The 17,393-nt window shown below is 35.9% G+C and overlaps 1 protein-coding gene across 5 annotated transcripts in view; it reads left to right on the plus strand.

Moving 5' to 3' along the window:
• EFEMP1 (EGF containing fibulin extracellular matrix protein 1) overlaps window positions 1–17,393 on the plus strand; it is a 55,698-nt gene that overhangs the window by 25,922 nt on the left and 12,383 nt on the right. For all 5 annotated transcript variants that reach the window (XM_006909583.3, XM_006909585.3, XM_015587578.2 and 2 more), the window contains 2 exons: window positions 12,993–13,115; window positions 16,690–16,809. In XM_006909583.3, coding sequence (XP_006909645.1) covers window positions 12,993–13,115; window positions 16,690–16,809 — 243 coding nt within the window. The remainder of the gene's footprint in view (window positions 1–12,992; window positions 13,116–16,689; window positions 16,810–17,393) is intronic.

A 17,393-nucleotide genomic window follows, 5' to 3' on the forward strand; every position in this document is an offset into this window, starting at 1 on the left:
AGAACAAAACTTGTTTAGGATCCTAAGCCAGGCAAAGTGCTAGAGGCACCACTTCATCCTTAAGGCAGCTCTAGTTAGGGTGAAGTGGGGAGCAGCCATCCAAGACCTCCCCAAGGCAGCTGACTTTCCAGAGATAGCAGGTTTGCTGCTACTCTTTCATAACAAAGATAATTTGTGGATGCAACTGTCCGAGAGATCAGTTGGACAATCTGCTTTCTATAATGATCTCACATTGGCCAAAGGAACCTGGAAAAAGAAGCATAAAGAAGGTGGGCCTGAGCTGGACTTTTAAGGGGAGTCTATTCTATTAAGGTATAAGTGTTGGAGAGACGATCACAGGCAAAGGCAGACAAGTGGCAACATGTGTATTGCACATGGCAGTATGTAGCCCAGCTGATATTTAGGGTCATATAAGATGGTACTGATAATTTGGAATCTAAGAAAAAGACTAGCTTTTATAAGAAACCACCTGTTATGTTGCAGCGAGGTTCAAACCAATCATACAGGACCTCCTGCATTTTATTGACATCTACGTGCATAGTCACAAGATTAGCTGGCAGGTGTTGGAGTCCTGAGGGCATGGATAGCAGCCCAGCTTCACTGAAGAGATGAAGATGGCAGGGGCAACCCTGTTGAGCTCCCAGGAGTGGGGTGGTGGGAGGGATGCACTGGAGAGCTAAGCCAGAGGAACAGTACTCATAAACCACGGCTGAAGTAGCAGTGCCCAAGGCCTACAGACTAGTAGGAGATGGTCCCTATACTACCTTGAATGTGGCAGCAGTCAGAGAGCTCTCAAGTTAAAAGAATGGTCTGTTTAGTTAGGGTGAAACTGAGAAAGGGCAAATGGAAAATCAAATATTGAAATAGGAAGGAGTCAGAAATGTAGGATGGAGACAGGTAGGATAAGAAGACAACAGAGAAGGAAGCTAGCCTAAGCCTCTGCTGATTTGTCATACTGTTAACCATAAGCATATTGTTGTTTTTTTTCCCTGAGGCTTTAAATTATTTAATTTCTTGTTAATTCTGTTATACCCTCAACATGGGAAAAAGAGACTGTTATATACACATGTATAAATTACCTGTAAGTAAAGCTATAAGTGAAGCATTTGGATCAAGTCATTTGGTGTTCAAAGAAACTAAAATTAATTTTCCAAAAGAATATTTTTCTGATATGCCATGTTTTTCACATATCACTAGCAGAGCATTTTATAAACAAAAATTGCCTCCAAATCAAACTCTCCTGTAAGAGTGAATGAATGCTTCATTAACTACAAATAAATAGATTACCATTATGTTTTGTGGAAACATCACTGCTTGAAAGATTATGACCATACTGTCCTTGACCTAGTCAATACATAAAAATTGCTGCTGAAATTTACATTTGCATAGCTTTTTTGTAGCTAGAATTTGTTCACACAAAGTTCTGTCTCAGAATTACATGTAGGTTCTAATTAAAGCTCTAGTTAAAACTATGTTTGCTAAGTACTACTTATAAACTGGGGGTGAAATTGCCAATACCTCATTACTATGAAGAGGTCCTGTAGCCCATGAGGGGGCCCTGTAGCCATTAACTGTCCTTTCATATCATAACATATTATAAAAAGCAAAAGATGTTAACCCTTTTGTTTTGCCAGATCCCTTTTGTTTGAATATTTGCAGTTTCTCTAATGAGAAGTAACTGTAAGAAAGAAAAGCCGATTTGCCTATTCTTAAATTCATTCATCTGGAATCTGTCAAAGAAAGAGAAATCATTCAATGCTATGGTGTTCCTCCTGACTAGATTTCAATCATGATGGACCACATTCAAAATCTGATACTTAGCAAGGAAATGAAGATAGGATGTATATGTAATTATATTCAAATACATAGAAAATTTTATTAAAAGCAATGACTTTCTGTAGTTTTCTTGCTTCCTTCCATCTGTATACAACAGAAGTACGAACCTGATGTGCACCAACTGTAGCCATTTCACAATGTTAAATATAATTTACTGAGTACTTAGTGTCAACCAGGTACTATTTGGGGTGTGTATTATTTCAGATAGTCCTCACAATAACATTATGAAATGGGTATTATCCCTGCTTGACAAATGTGATGGCGAGACTTGGAAAGGTTAAATAATTTTCCCCAGACACATAACTAAGATGTGATATTGCCTGAATTTGAACTGAGACCTATTTGACTCCAAAACCTGTGATCTTACCCACTCTTCTGTCTCATTCATATTTATATCTTCCTGTCACTGAGTTGCATAAGAAAAAATTTTATTCTCTAGTTCTCAGACTTTCTCAAAAGATCAACAATTTCTCCTGTAAACATTAATTCTTGGTATAATAAATTCTTGGTATAATAAAGCTAGGGGCAAAAAAGCTAGCATAAGCAACTAAAGAAAGATACAATCTCAAATAAAATAATTTAGAACTTAAAATGACTATGCAGTCATTTTAAAATGACTGCATAGTCATTTTAAGAAAATAGTATGATTATTCTAATTCTGAAAGCCATAGAAAGTGATCCGTAGCGAAGGTCACTGACAGGACCTCCTAACACCTATTAGGCAGCCTCACAGTTATCCATATCAACCACATATATGTCTGAAGCCAAAGGTTTTCATTTAAAGATTTCCACAAATTATTGTATTTCTAAGGAAAAATAATTCTCGGCTAATTTTAAATTAAAAAAATGAATTGCTCAATTTTTCCATTTTCTTCTAAAATGAAAAATTGGAATATGATAGACTCCACGGATGTGCTTCATACAGTAACCATTTTAAGTATATATAACATATCTAAGAATGTAGATTTTTTTTTTCATCTGTGTTTATTCATGCCAAGAAATTCACTTAAAGACTGCCTCAGTTTGGCATCTGCCTTTAACATATCAACTGCATGACTGGCACGGGTCCATCTCCCTTTGTCCTCTATAGGCATAGAAACTGTGTACAGGGCAAGTTTCCCCACGATATTTTTTTCAGAGTTTAAGCTGCCAAGCAGGCATTAAGCTACTCTCAATTCCCAACAAGTATGTAACTTTACAGGTATACATAGTGCATTTAAACATTGAAGAGAACTTTCTATTCATCTCACTCTGCTAACAGAGCTATTTAATCCTGTCCAGAAAGATGAGTCCATTTTAGACTCTCCTCTGAGTCTACAGATTAGAAAGAGAAGGAAGTCACTACTGAAAAATGAAAAAGGGAAAAAGATATAGAGACCCATAATCATGCCCGCGCATCCCCCCCTCCCCCAAAAGCAAGAGCATGTTATTATTCAGGTTTCCCAGGATTCAACATTTTAAATTAGGGCAAAAGAGATAAGAGCTGGAAAATGAATACTTTTTACAACAGCATTCAGGAATTCAGCAAAGTAAGCTTAATTTCAGATTCTTAAAACTAAAAGAGATCTTAGAGACTACATAGTCCAAATTTATTTTTCCCCCAATAGAAATGTAAGGTAAAATGCCCACAAACTCATTCAAAAGTCCAAAGATTTTTTCATATGCTAGCTTTGAGAAGTCTTCAGAAATGAAACCTTCACAGAGTCCATAGTTTTATTGAACAGTATTTTCTTTTGTTCCCTATTGCCTTTAGGTACTCTTTGAACTAATATCGAGGTGTTATTTGAATGCAATTGTTTCACAACACTAAAAGTGTTTTAACACAGAAGGGGGCAGGGAGAATCCTACAGCCTATGTATATCAAACATAATTTATCAGCAAATTAAATTCTCTTGTAAATTGAGTGTCGTGGGGGAAAAGTTAAAAATGATGTAAGGAAAGAGGAGGGGCTATGGACCTTATGGGCTGGCATTTTTTCCCACAAGTTTTGATATGTAATATTTGCATTTTTATTCAGTTTGAAGAAGTCTCAAATTTCAATTTTATTACCTTCTTCAAGCCAGGTGAATATGTTTGGAAGTATACGTCTTCTTTTCCAAAATAAAGGGATTTTTCTAGTCGTCATGGTTCTTGTTTCTATCTTATTTACATTGTAATTAGAGAATAAAATCTGTATATTGCAATTTCTGAAATTTAAACTTGCTTTCAGGCCAGCATATAGTCATTTTCATTTTATGTTCCCTCAATACTTGAAAAGGTTATGTATTCTGTACAGTGTTCTATAAATGCTAATTAGTTCAAAGTTTTTAATCATGTTATTCATTTTTTCTAATCATTTCTGAAAATATATGCTTATTCTTTTAGTTACTGAGAGAAGTATGTTACATCTCTTACTGTAATTATGCTTATTCATTATTCCCTTTAGTTTTGCTTTATCTATTTTAAAGCCAGGTGTTTGACTATAGTTAAATCTATAATTTCTATATTTTCCTGGTGAACTAAAACTTTTATCATGACATAGTATTACTTTTTATTCTCTAGTAATGTTTTTTCCCTTAAACTCAACTTTGTCTGATATTAATAGTACAAAACCAACTGTCCTTTGGTTAGTGTTTGCATGGTATACTCCTGATCTTTTATCTTTAATCTTTCTGTGTCCTTAGATTTAAATTCTCTTGAAACAGCACATGTGGGTTCTGTTTTTTAATTAACCTGAGAATTCAGGAGTTTTAGTAAGACCATTCAATCCATTTACATTTAATGTAATTAGTGATATGTTTAGGTTTAAATTACCATTTTAGTAATTGCTTTCTATCTGTTCAGCATGTTTTAGTTTCCTTTTCTTTCTTGCCTTCTCTCTAAAATGATGGAATATTTTGTATTATTCTCTTTTCCCCTATATTAGCTTTGTAGTTTTATACTCTTTTACTATTCCTTTAAGCGTTTCTCTAGGGATTACTTTAAGGTATATCCTTGACTTATTGAAGTATAAAATAAATTAGTAGCTTTACTCCTTCCCAGACAATGCAAAGACCTTAAACTACTTAAACTTCATTTACCCTCCTCCCAATCTATATGCTGCTATTCTCATGTATTTTCATTCTAAATATTTTATAAATCCCAAAAGGCCTTACTATAATTGTTTTATACATTCAGTATTTATTTAGATCTACCTACATATTTATGCTTTCATTGCTTTTCATTGTGCTGGAATTTTGAATCAAAAAGAGAAAAGAAAAAGATATTTAATGCAAATTGGATCACACACACACACACACACACACACACACACACACACACGCACCCTTCATCCTACCTCTCTGCTCCACTTGGAATTCAGAAAAACATAAGAGCCCTGAAGCATATGGAATAACATTTTACAGAAACACCATAAGTAAAATGTAATGAAATGGATAGGAAAATACACACAAGAAAGTAACATGCTCTAAAGACAAGGGGCGCAAAAATATGCTTTATTTCAAAAGCAGTTAATGATTTGGAGAAGTATTGCCAAGTTACACTAAGCAAATTAAGTAGTATGCCTTAATTTAGTGAGTACAGAAACTGTTTATTGTTGAATGAATAACAAGTGTAATGTAATTGATCTCATAGGAGGTCACCAAGCCATGCTTGTTATAATTGGCATTGTCATAGCTAGGGGCTTATGTGACCTCAAGTGATGATTGGCCTGAGGGAGTAAAGCCAGGAATGTGTGTGCTCTGGGCTAGAGAGACTGACGAATCTGGCTGTAAGGACTCAGGAAAAGGGGCCAGGAATCAAATCACAGCACTCAAGCAGGACATGGTGGACTAAGTTGAATGTAGTCAGTCTCTATTCAGTTCATCACTTTCCAGGGGTTTGATCTAGAGCTGGGGATGAGAGGGAGAAGGAGGGGCAGGTGAAATGGTAGAGCACCAGGAAAACACAATTGAAATGTCAGTGCATGAGCATCCCCTAATAAGGTGAAATCATAATTCTTTCAAAGGCCATCCATTTTGAAGTAGATCCCTAGCTTTTATGGGATGGGCTTGAATTTTCACACAGCGAGTCTTTAATTCCTGGTACTGAGACACCCTAGAACAAAGACCAATGGATGGTCCTTCTTGTTTCAAAATACAGTTTTATCTCTATGAAGTGGTACGTTGATGATTGGTTGTAATATCATTCCAGATACTAGGCTCATCTTTTCCGAGACATTTGTTTAATGGATAATAATCTTTAAGAAGAAAAAAGGTTAGCTGGATATGACATTCACAGAGATGCCAGAGAACATCCCTGACAATTAACAATTACTTATCAGTAGAAAATGTTTCTTCTTTAAGATTCTGAAAGCAATAAGTTTCACTTTGCCAGAGTACAAAAAGACCCAAAGAATGAGAATTAAGGCCTTTGTTTCCTTGCTTGTTCTCCTGTTTTAGCCTATGACTGATTGATTCTTTTGGTTTGTGCATAGTACAGACGAGTCATGAGGTGATGGTTCACATGCATTAGTTGTTTGTCTCCCCCATGTTCCTGAACCCTTTGTCTAACCTCATCCAATCATCTTGCAAACACTAGCCACAGAGGAGACTAGGTAAGAGAGGGTTGATTTACAGTGCAAATCTATCATCATTGCTGAAAAAATCCATCATTGCTGTACTCCAAGCACATGTAGCATTTTTTTTTTCCATATGGGAACAGCATATTTCAAGGTTCTGATAGAACACAGTGCAATGCCAAGGACATCCAGGATATTTGATTCGCCACTTCATTTTCTAAAACAAAAATATGAGCTATCAGCAAGGCTGATATTTGTTGATTTTGGTGATGTTTTTGTTTATCATTTAAAGCACACCAAATTATTAACAATCTGTTTTGCCAGAACAGATAAGAATCTAGAACTATAAATCTACTGCTGGCCATGGATGAAGACAGTCCTCTTTTGTTACTTAATATCAGTATTTATTTTCTCCACTAGAACTGCTTAGCTTGGGTGAATTCTGGTTGATAATTTCAGAAGGGTGGAAAGCTAACTAGAACTGGGCACTTGGCCCAGATAAATCTGATTCCAGTACTATGAAAGAAGCAGCAAGGGAAATAGAAAGTCTTTGACAAAAATTGTTGATAATTGTCTAAGGACTGGGGAGGGAAACAGAAGACTTGGAGAGCTATGAATGTTATTTTAACATAGAACAAAGACGCAGGGGAGGAATCAAATCACTACAGATTAACAACCCCCTCTTTAATTCTAAGAAAAATTTAAAATACATATACATATGTATAACTACAACGACAGTTCTGCTATCCAGAACTCTTGGGAAATAAGTCTTTCTAGAGACCTAAAATGCAGAGGCAAAATGGAGATTTTGGATTTGAATTTCTGCTCTGTGTGACCTTGGGCAGGTTACCCCACCAACCTACATTTCAGTGACATCCTCCTGCCTCACTCATAAATTGTGGATGATGTGATCACTTATTTCACAGGACTGTTATTAGGATTAAATTAGAGGCCTGTAGATCTGATTTTCTAATCAAATAATAGGTGTTTAGATATTGCTCAGCTTTTACCTATTTTCACACCAATTAATAATAGAATTTTAACAGATTTGTGTAGAAAGTCATACAAATTATTATACACCTTCTTAATCAGATTTCAATCAATGTAATACAATGTCTTTACTACTCAGGTTATCATTATCTATAGCCTTTAATTGATGAAGCAGCAGTAAAACAGCAATGCTCTCAAATCTTGTTGAGATAGTTTCTACCTTCTAGGAATATACTGAAAACTAGGAGGTATACTCCAAATAATTATAAGATCTTTACCCAATGAATCTCTTTTATTTTCATATATAAAAATTTTCATAGAGTAAGTAGAAAGAGTATTTTGCTAAAAACTAATTTATTGTTGTGTCACTAGAAAAGATCAAGACCAATCACTCTGATCAGATGACTATCTATCTAAATCATTAAGGATGCGAAGGGGAACAAAAAAGCAAAGAAAATAGAAAGAAGAGGAAAGAAAGAGGCCAGGAGTAAAGTAACTCCTCCTTTTAGCAAGTGTGAGTGCTTGACTGTTTTTTTCCTCTCCTTTACTCCACTTATGAGATTAAATTAGCATAGTTGGAGAAAATATAACAAAGTTTTAAGTCCACACAGATCAAGAAATACCAGAAATTTGAATTTAACCATTACCTTTTCTTTAACCATAGGAGTTCAGGGGACAGCACCATCAAATATTTACAAAGCATGCAGTATCCCACATAGAACTAGTAAAGATATTGTTATTTTACTATAAGAGTTTACAGCCTAGAAATAAAAAGGTATATTTTAAAGATTCTGAACATTTTTTTTTAATCTGTGCACTACCATTAGGGATAGACAGTCCATTTTACCAATGGAGAAGCAGAGAGAAAAAAAATTGATACCATGGCCCTAGATCATATAGGCAGTGACAGAATCAAAATAACTTCAATCCCCTTCCTCCTGTTTAAGTGCATTCTCATTACTGGTCAATGGTGGTTTATTCCAAAGTATTCTAAGTTGTTCCTTAAACCTAAAGCAGCACAAATTAGAAAAGTCTAAGTGGTAATCTACAGCATTTAAGATACAGAAAATTGTTGCCTATGAAAACACACTGAAGTGACTCCATGTCGTGGTAAGTTATCAAATTATGGAAAGAACATTGCTAAGATTAAAATGTTGCATAAGAGAGAGAAAGCAGCATGAGTCAGGGGTTTGGGAAATATGAGTCAGACTGAAGGGAAGGAGCCAAAAACATAAGAGAATAAGGGCCTAAGTAGGGACTTAATGGACACCACAAAGATGTGGACACAGTTGCCTTCATTAACTTTGAGAGAAAACTAAATATGCAGTTCCATAGACTGGGGGGTCAGCGTGGTAAAGAGGCAGGAGTATGAGCTGAGCAAAGATCAGACTGAACTAATTAAAGCAATGATGGTGCCAAAGTCAGCAAGAAAGGAACCTGCAATAGTATAAATCACTAGAAGGGAGAACATGGGCACATTTTTGAAAAATGAGGGAATCACCAAATATTGCCATTAGCTATTCTTAATGCATTAGAATCATGGAATGTGATTTGATTTACATGTTGAGATATTTTAGGAAGCACACTATTATTTTGTTCTTTGGGAATGTTCACATTAGGCTATGTCTACGTAGTTCAGAGCTGCTCCCTGTGGTGTTCAGTCCAAACTCTAATTCCACCTTTAAGGTCCTGAATTTTGCTCAAGATATGAACTACCATTTTATGAGTGCCTTTAACCAGGCACTGCACCAGGCTCTTCCCACACAGTCCCTCCAGCCATGCTGACTCCAACCATCCGCCATTCTCATGCAAACCACTCTTGTCAGTGTTTTCTAATGCATCCTGCCTTCTGCTTAGAAATAGCCTCCTATTTGTCAGTCCACATACCTCACCTTCTTCAAAATGCCACTCAAAATCTCCTCCTCCGGCAAATCTTCCATAGCCACCAACCTCTGATGTTGCCTCATTCATCATAGCTTCTGCACTTCTCAACACCCTTGTTTTATATCCATTTCCATTTGCCGACATATTGCTGATTTTACAGTTTTTCTCACATCTTGCCTGTTAACTTGCCTTGTAAATATTTAGTTCCATGAGATAAAACATTGATCCTACTTTCCTTAAACTCTAGACATCAGTTCTTGGCAACTATGATTCATTCATCCATTTATTGAGCAAATATTTATTGAAAACCTACCACGTTTCATGCATTTTACTAGGCGCTAGGAATAAAGAAAAAAAAAAGGAAGACATAGACCCATCCTCAAAGAACATGGGTCCAGGACGCAGGGAATGTGTTAACTCAGCGGTCCTCAACCTTTTTGACACCAGGGACGGGTGCTCCTCTGAGAATCTAATGTCTGATGATCTGAGGTAGAGCTGAGGCAGTGATGCTAGTGTTGGGGCAGATGAAGCTTTGCTGGAGCCTGCCGCTCACCTCCTGCTGTGTAGCCCAGTTCCTAACAGGCCACGGATGAGTACCAATTCAGGTCTAGGGGATAGGGACCTCTGTGTTAACTGATGGCCTAAGCACCTAGTGAACTTAAATGTCACGGGTTAATTATTGTTTAAAAAATAAAACAAAAACTCTTCTTCCCAGAGGACTTTTTCTTAGATTATCAGGAAAATCATGCTGACTAGAATAGTTTCCCTTATGAATAAAGCATTGCTTTTTCCACTACAAATATTCTCACCACAGAGGGCTTTCATAAACACAGCTGGGAGAGTTAGGTCTTCTGGTACATCTGCACAGGGATGGATATTCTGCTTTGAGTTTCTGACACAGATGTATATTTTAGTGATTTACTTATCACAATGAACTTTCTGATATTTAAGGCAAAAGAAATGCATACAAGTAGAAAAGAGAAGCATAAAAGAATTTAACAATATATAACAATTCTTATATGACTTTGTATATTCTTATATGACTTTCGTATGACTTCTATGCTTCGTGAATAAGCTATAACAGGATCTCAAAGTACAATTTTCAAAATAATAAAATTGTGTTATTTAAACTAATAAATTGACAGTATAATTGAAGATAGTTCAAAGAAATACAGTGTATATATATATATATATATATTACATATATAATAACCTGCTAAGAGCAAAGCAAAGGATAAATATTCTAAACCCGAGTCAGAGAAGCATAAATGAAAATGTAGTCAGTTCATGTACTAGCAGATCCAGCTCAAGGTGTACAATGAAGCATGCACTCAATTCCTTTGGAATAATTTCTCGAAGGGAGTTTCATGCAATTGAGTATTATTGAATTTCAGAAGTTTTCCCCTCTGAAAAAATCAAAAATAAAAGTGAGTCCAGGTAAATAGAAAATGTATTTAAGGTATCACTAGTCAATCCTAGGTGCAGTGAGTCCTATTGAAATTTTGTTTTTTAATAGAGAAAGGAAAAGAATGTAGTGGTAGTGGAGACAATGGTATTTTACTTGTTTGTTTGTTTTTATTATTTTAACTTACCTAATCCTTTTATTAAACAATCCTTCTCAGAAGGTAAATGGACCCATTCTTAAGAAGGAGAAGGTCCAGGGAACACAGTTTTTATTATTGAAACCTCTTTAATAATACATTAATTTCACTGGAAATGTTAGCCTATTTATCAAAGAGACAGAACTGAACGACAAGAAAATAGGGAGGAAATTGTAGGACATCAGGAATGTGATGGGGTGGAGGCAGTTTGCAGAGAGATGTCTCTGAAAGAAACCTCAGTCACTGGTAAGGCCTCCTTTAGAAAATGCAGCAGCCAATCAGAGTCCTTGATCTTCAGCCAGCATGTACTGAGGAAACTTGCCACATCTGAATCTCACATTGCAGTATTTCTCAGGGCTGTTATCACTGCAAATGTTGGCAGATGTTCTTGACATAAAACAATAGGAATTCTGCTGTCATTTCTGCATTAGCAAGTCATAAAGCTCTGAAGAAACATCAGTAGAAATGTTTTCATCAAGTGCATATGAGAAAATAATAAAAGACACAAAAAAGTACATAATTTCAAAGCAAGATTGCTGAACCTTTGCATAGTATCTAAAAAGGACAGAGTTGTAATCACTGATTTGAAAATAAAAATAATAATAATAAATTTTAAAACAAAAATAAAAAGTAACAAAAATAAATTTACCAAAACGCAAAAACTGGGTTCAAAGAATTATGTAAGTAGATACTTTAATAGGTTATTATCCAATAAACAGCTATACATCCCTCGAGTATTTTTCATTTCCCCTCCTTCTTTCTTTTGGAAAGAAGCTCTCTTCTCATTTCCACACCCAGCTACTCAAAGCCCGTATCTGAGAACAACCCTCTTATAATCTGAACTTCCTACATTATTACAATGGGTAGTGTAAGTGCAGTAATTCTCCTTAGAAATGTATGAAAGATGAATGGCAACTCTCTGAGCTTTTTAAAGGGAAGGGCAGGAATTGAGGAATAAATTCTAACTAACTGATGGCTCATTTTTTTATTATTGATTCCTGGCCCATTTCTTCCAAAGCACCACCCTGGGTCTACCATAGTGATTTTCTAAGACCTCCTAAACTTGTCACAGTTTTTATGCTAAATATGCCATCAGGGAATTACAAGGCTATATTTTTTAATGACACTTAGAGATTTTATTATTAGGTGAAGAATGCCAAAATCACATAAGCCTTTCATTTGTGCTGTGTAACTTCATAATGTGAGAGATATGAATGAATGCCAAGGTGATGTAGATAAGGCAAAATTAAATTTCACTTATAAATTAATGTGTAATATAAATGTATACTCACAGATTCACATCACATTTTGATCCCAAAGAAATTTATTATAACAGGTTCATTATATTATGACTGAGCATTTTTTACTTTTCTAGAATTATAATCTACCAATTCTTTAAAGCATCTTTTGTATATTATTTCTGGAATTGAAATGCTTTGGGAAAATATATATTTCATACTACACCAGCTATCTCTCCTAGAGGAATATGACCAAATGAAATCCTTCACATTTTTAAATTTGCAATAAAAAGTTTATAAAGTCATGTTACCCTAAAGTTTGAACACGCACACACACAACAGGGAATGCATAATATTATTGATTTATACCTCATTATTGTGCAGAGTTTTAGAAATTGTCAATAGAAATTATCTCAAATGTAATATATTGAGTGGAGAAAAAACTATCATACAATTTATTTACATTTTAAAACATACAAAATAATACCATATATTCTAATGGGTACATATTTGTATACTAAAAGTATAAAAACATCTCAGGGAAGGATGCACATTGACCAAGATAGTGGTACATGGCAGGGTAAAGGGTTGAAGATGGAGTAAGGCTTTAGCTATTTCTGAAATGTTTCATTTCTTAACAAAATAAAGTTACCGGAGGCAAGCAGGGCACAATGTTAGCATTAGTTAAATCTGAGTGGTACACACCGGCATCTATGAAATTATTTTCTGAATACTCAAAATAATTTATCATTTTAAACATTTCCAATGAAACAATATTGCAAAACGACATTTTAAGAATGAAGTAAAAACTCGGTTTCCTTAAGAAAAGTATTATGACAATACGGAGGAAATATCAACATCTTCACAAACAACTTAAACCCTTTTTATGTTGCATGTCTTTAACAGACATAGATGAGTGTGCTGCAGGGACGCACAACTGCAGAGCCGACCAAGTATGCATCAATTTACGAGGCTCCTTTGCCTGTCAGTGCCTTCCCGGGTATCAGAAGCGAGGAGAGCAGTGTGTAGGTAAGTGCCACAGTGCAGTAAGCAAAGACCCGTCTTGAGCATCTTAATTGTTTAAACTTCAGGCATTCAAAACAAAGCATATTTATTTTGAGAATGATAACTAACAACTGCTTATCTTTTCATTGACTGCCAATTCATTTTTCACATTTACGAGAAAGAACTAATAAAAGTTCAGCATATTCTGGATAGCAAAGTTTGGTTACATGTTAAACTAAATAAAAGCAGAAATTTGGGGTACGAATGGGACCACAAAAGCAACTGAGAAAATAATTTTCAGTTAGCTATTTGGGGATCATAGTACTTAAACACTGATGATACAGGCTTCATTCTCTCATTTTAGCATAGCACAGTTTATAGGGCAAATGGTGAAGTTCAAATCTCAGTTCCACCCCTAACTCACTTTGAGACCTGGATGAGTTACTGAGATTCTCTGTCTTACTTTTTTCCTATGTACTATGGAGATAATACTAGTACCTACCTCAGGAGCTCATGTATGGAACTGCTAAGAAGAATGCTTGGTCCTGGGCTGAATAGTTGTGTGCTATCATTGTATAATGAGTTAACATACTAAACATTCTTTATGCTGCAAGTAGGTGCAGTGCTAGGAATGCAAAGCCAAGTGCAACATGTGCCTCAACTTGAGAGCTCTACTCGAGCTCCCTGAAGGCCAGGGCCAGGTCTGGTTTGTGTCACTGCTGTCTACTTAGTCCCTGAAGAGTACCCACCATATGGATAGTCTAGGCATGTTTTTTAAATGACACGTATGGAGAGGCCGACTGACAAATAAGAGGTAAACTAAAGTGTTCCGAGCTCAGTTGTGAAGCCTAGCACTGGGCATGAAACTCTAACCGATTCCCTCTGTCGATTGATTTACATACCACCTCTTACCATAGATCAATGAAGAGTCCTTATTTCTTCTTAGGAACAGATCAGGATGTGGGGACAGACAACCAGCACCATTTTCACTTGAGAATGTGAGCTGTTGATGTCAGGATATCAACACCGAGCTCTGCAGAGCTCTGCCTGCCACAGGGCTATGCCTCGAGGCTTAGGTTAGTGCCCAGCCTCCAAGAAAGGCCCAGTTTGCAGGGACTGAAGCCGTAATTTAGAAGATTGTGTGGAAAACTCCACTGACACCAAAGCTTTACCCACTGTATTAGTCAGGAAAATAAACAATTGAGAGCATAGAAGTACAGAAAAAGAACTAATCCAAACTACTCTGGGGAGAATCAAAGAGAAGGAAAGATATGGTTGTAGCCTTTACGATATGGTAGGAGATGTTCTTACACTCAGATCTAATCATGTGGTATTCCCCTCACCCATAGAACAAACTCTACATTTCTCACCATAGTATGTAAGGTCTTCCCTAATCTGATCCTTGCCCAGCTCTGAACACCCCTCTATCACCAAAAAATATATATTTATACTCCAGCTTTATCCCACATACATCATATAGTATCATACTTTGGTGCTTCTATATAAGCTCTTTGAGCACAGGAACAGGCACTCCTGGCAAGCTCCTATTCACCTTTCAAATCACAGCTCAGGGTCATTCCCTCTGGGAAGCTGTCCATGGTCTACCCCAATATAATTAGTCACCTCTCCTCTCTGCCAGTACATCTCAAATTTTGATAATAAAAATGTTGTGGTAGCACCAAATTGCTATTCCTAAATAAGTACTATTATTTTCCGTACTTATTTGTGGCAGAGTGGTCCAAATAGTCCATGGACCAGCCATGGTCAACAGGCCACACTCGGAGTAGCACAATGCTCCCTCTAGACCTTAGACACCCTTCTTCTATGATCTTATCATTTCATGCAGTAATCTGTTTTCATGCCCATCTTCCACACTAGATAAGGGTAGAATGTATGTATATTTACCATCATTATAAACCTGCAGTGCTAAACACAATGCTAGCAAATAGCAATGGTTAGATGAATGTTTACTGGTTGCAAAGTCACACATCATTTATTCATCAAATATTTATTGAGGGCTGACTGTGTGCCAGGTACTGTTCCATCATGGTATTGGACCATCATAGTGAACAAACAGATTTTATAGAATCATAGCCCTCGTGGAGCTATTAGAAAGTACTATTTATATAAGTTAGCTATCGAGACTGGCACTTGGCTATAATACTAGGTATTAGGAGGAACTATGCTAAAATTGTTCTTAGTACAATGTTTCTAGTCATTCAACTAATATTTATTGAGCACCTGCTATGCCAGGCTCTGTTTTATTTGCCATGCATTATAGTGAAGGAGACAAACAAGAGGCAAATAAACCCATAACACAATGTCAAGAAGTGTTAATGGCTACAAAGAAACACAAAACAGGGCAAAAGGATAGATCATGCAGGAGAAGCTATTTTATATGGACAGTCAGAGATGGCCTTCCTGAGGTGACATTTGAGCAGATACCTAAATAAATGAGGGGGGAAGTCATGTGAATATCGTTATCATTTGTTTCAATATTCAAGTTATATCAAATAGATTTTGCAACTTATTAATAGTAGCTCCCATTTGTTTTTTTCCTGTTTTGTGTGAGGAAATTTGCCTACATTATCTCATATAATCCTTTCAACAATTCTACCACATTGTCGTACTATTACTTACAGAGGAAGAAATGGAAGCTCCAAGAGGTTAACACTAACCTAATAACTGCCAGAAGATTTAAACTCAGATTACCCTGAGGCCACTTGGTCACACTGCCTCCTACACTTTTAGTTATTTAAATATCAAAAGAGCTCAGCATAAAGTTTAGTTTTCATTTTTTACGTAAGATAGTGTCACTACATAGTCTTACATTATACATGCATAATTGTTATTTTAAATTACACATGCCATGTTGGAATTGTCACAAAGTGTAGAGTCATAAATTAATGAAATTTTATTATGCTTCTAAGATGTTAATCCTACTCTGCAAGTTCTCAATTGAGAATTTTATAGGTGGAAGTATTTATATGAGAAAGATAGGGGTTGGAATGCTTCATCAATGTGTCAGAAGGGCACTTTTGTTTAGCATCCTATTCCTTACACAGTGTTCTTTCATTTGAGTTTCACAGAAACTTCATAAGGTACATATAACAAGCATTACTATCCATATTTTACAAAAGAAAAAACCAGGTTACTGAATGTTTAAGAGACTTTGCCAAACTCACCAACTAAGCAGCAGCCTATACCTTCTTTCTCTTTGTTTTAGGCTATATCACTCAATTCTTTGATAGTTCTTTTTTTACTTCTGTCATTATGTATAAGCTTTTAGAGCCTCAAACTGACATTCTTATATATATGTGAAACAGTCTTAATTACTTTTCTCTCTTTTAAATCTCAACCCACCTAGCCAGGTTTATGAAGTCTTTCTTCTTAACATCTCACTTAACTGCAGAATGTAGAGAAAAGTATATTTAAAACACTGTACCCTAATTAAAAAAAAAAAGAAAAGGAAAAGGAAAAGAATTACTTTTAAAATAAAGGTCTTCTCTAGATAATGTTCTGCTGAGAACTTGAGAGCAAACAGCTATGGATAATCAATAATGCAGTTCTCTTTGTGTGTGTATGCCTGATAACCTAGATATAGATGAATGCGCCATGCCTCCCTATTGCCACCAAAGATGTGTGAACACACCAGGATCATTTTATTGCCAGTGCAGTCCTGGGTTTCAGTTGGCGGCAAACAACTATACCTGCGTAGGTAAGCCTTTTGGGAACTGCCATCCTGACTGATTACTGTCTTCTAAAAAAGCAAACCCCATGCCACATTGCAGTACTCCAGTTTTCTGTGCTCTTGAGTGAACTGGTTTCCATTAACTTCCCTGTATAAAGCTAAAAATACAATAATCAATATGTTCCTTATGACACATCAAGATGTGAATGGAAAACTTTGTTAACCTTGGTTTTACTTTTTCTCTGTGGGTGTATCAAAAAATGAAAAAATACAGATCCATTGATATGCACACACCAATTAGTCAACAGTGGGTGATATAAATGCTGAAGGTGCCAAAGAGGTTATTGCAAGTTCAACTACATAAACTTTCCACTGAAAGCGCATTTGATTTTTACATGCTTCTTCTTCCCTTTCAGAATGCAATGTCACGGCATACAATTTTAAGATTGGCATGACATGGAAAGAATCTAGTGCAGGAAAATGGCTTTTTACAATATTTTTTCAGTGCCTAGAGCATTGCAAAACTCTGTATGGGTCTCAAAGGCTTATGTTATAATTGTAATGGAATTTAACAGGACCCATTTAAAAAGTAATAAATAGCACAGATAAAT

Source organism: Pteropus alecto, unplaced genomic scaffold, assembly GCF_000325575.1.
Source record: "Pteropus alecto unplaced genomic scaffold, ASM32557v1 scaffold131, whole genome shotgun sequence".
Taxonomy (NCBI): domain Eukaryota; kingdom Metazoa; phylum Chordata; class Mammalia; order Chiroptera; family Pteropodidae; genus Pteropus; species Pteropus alecto.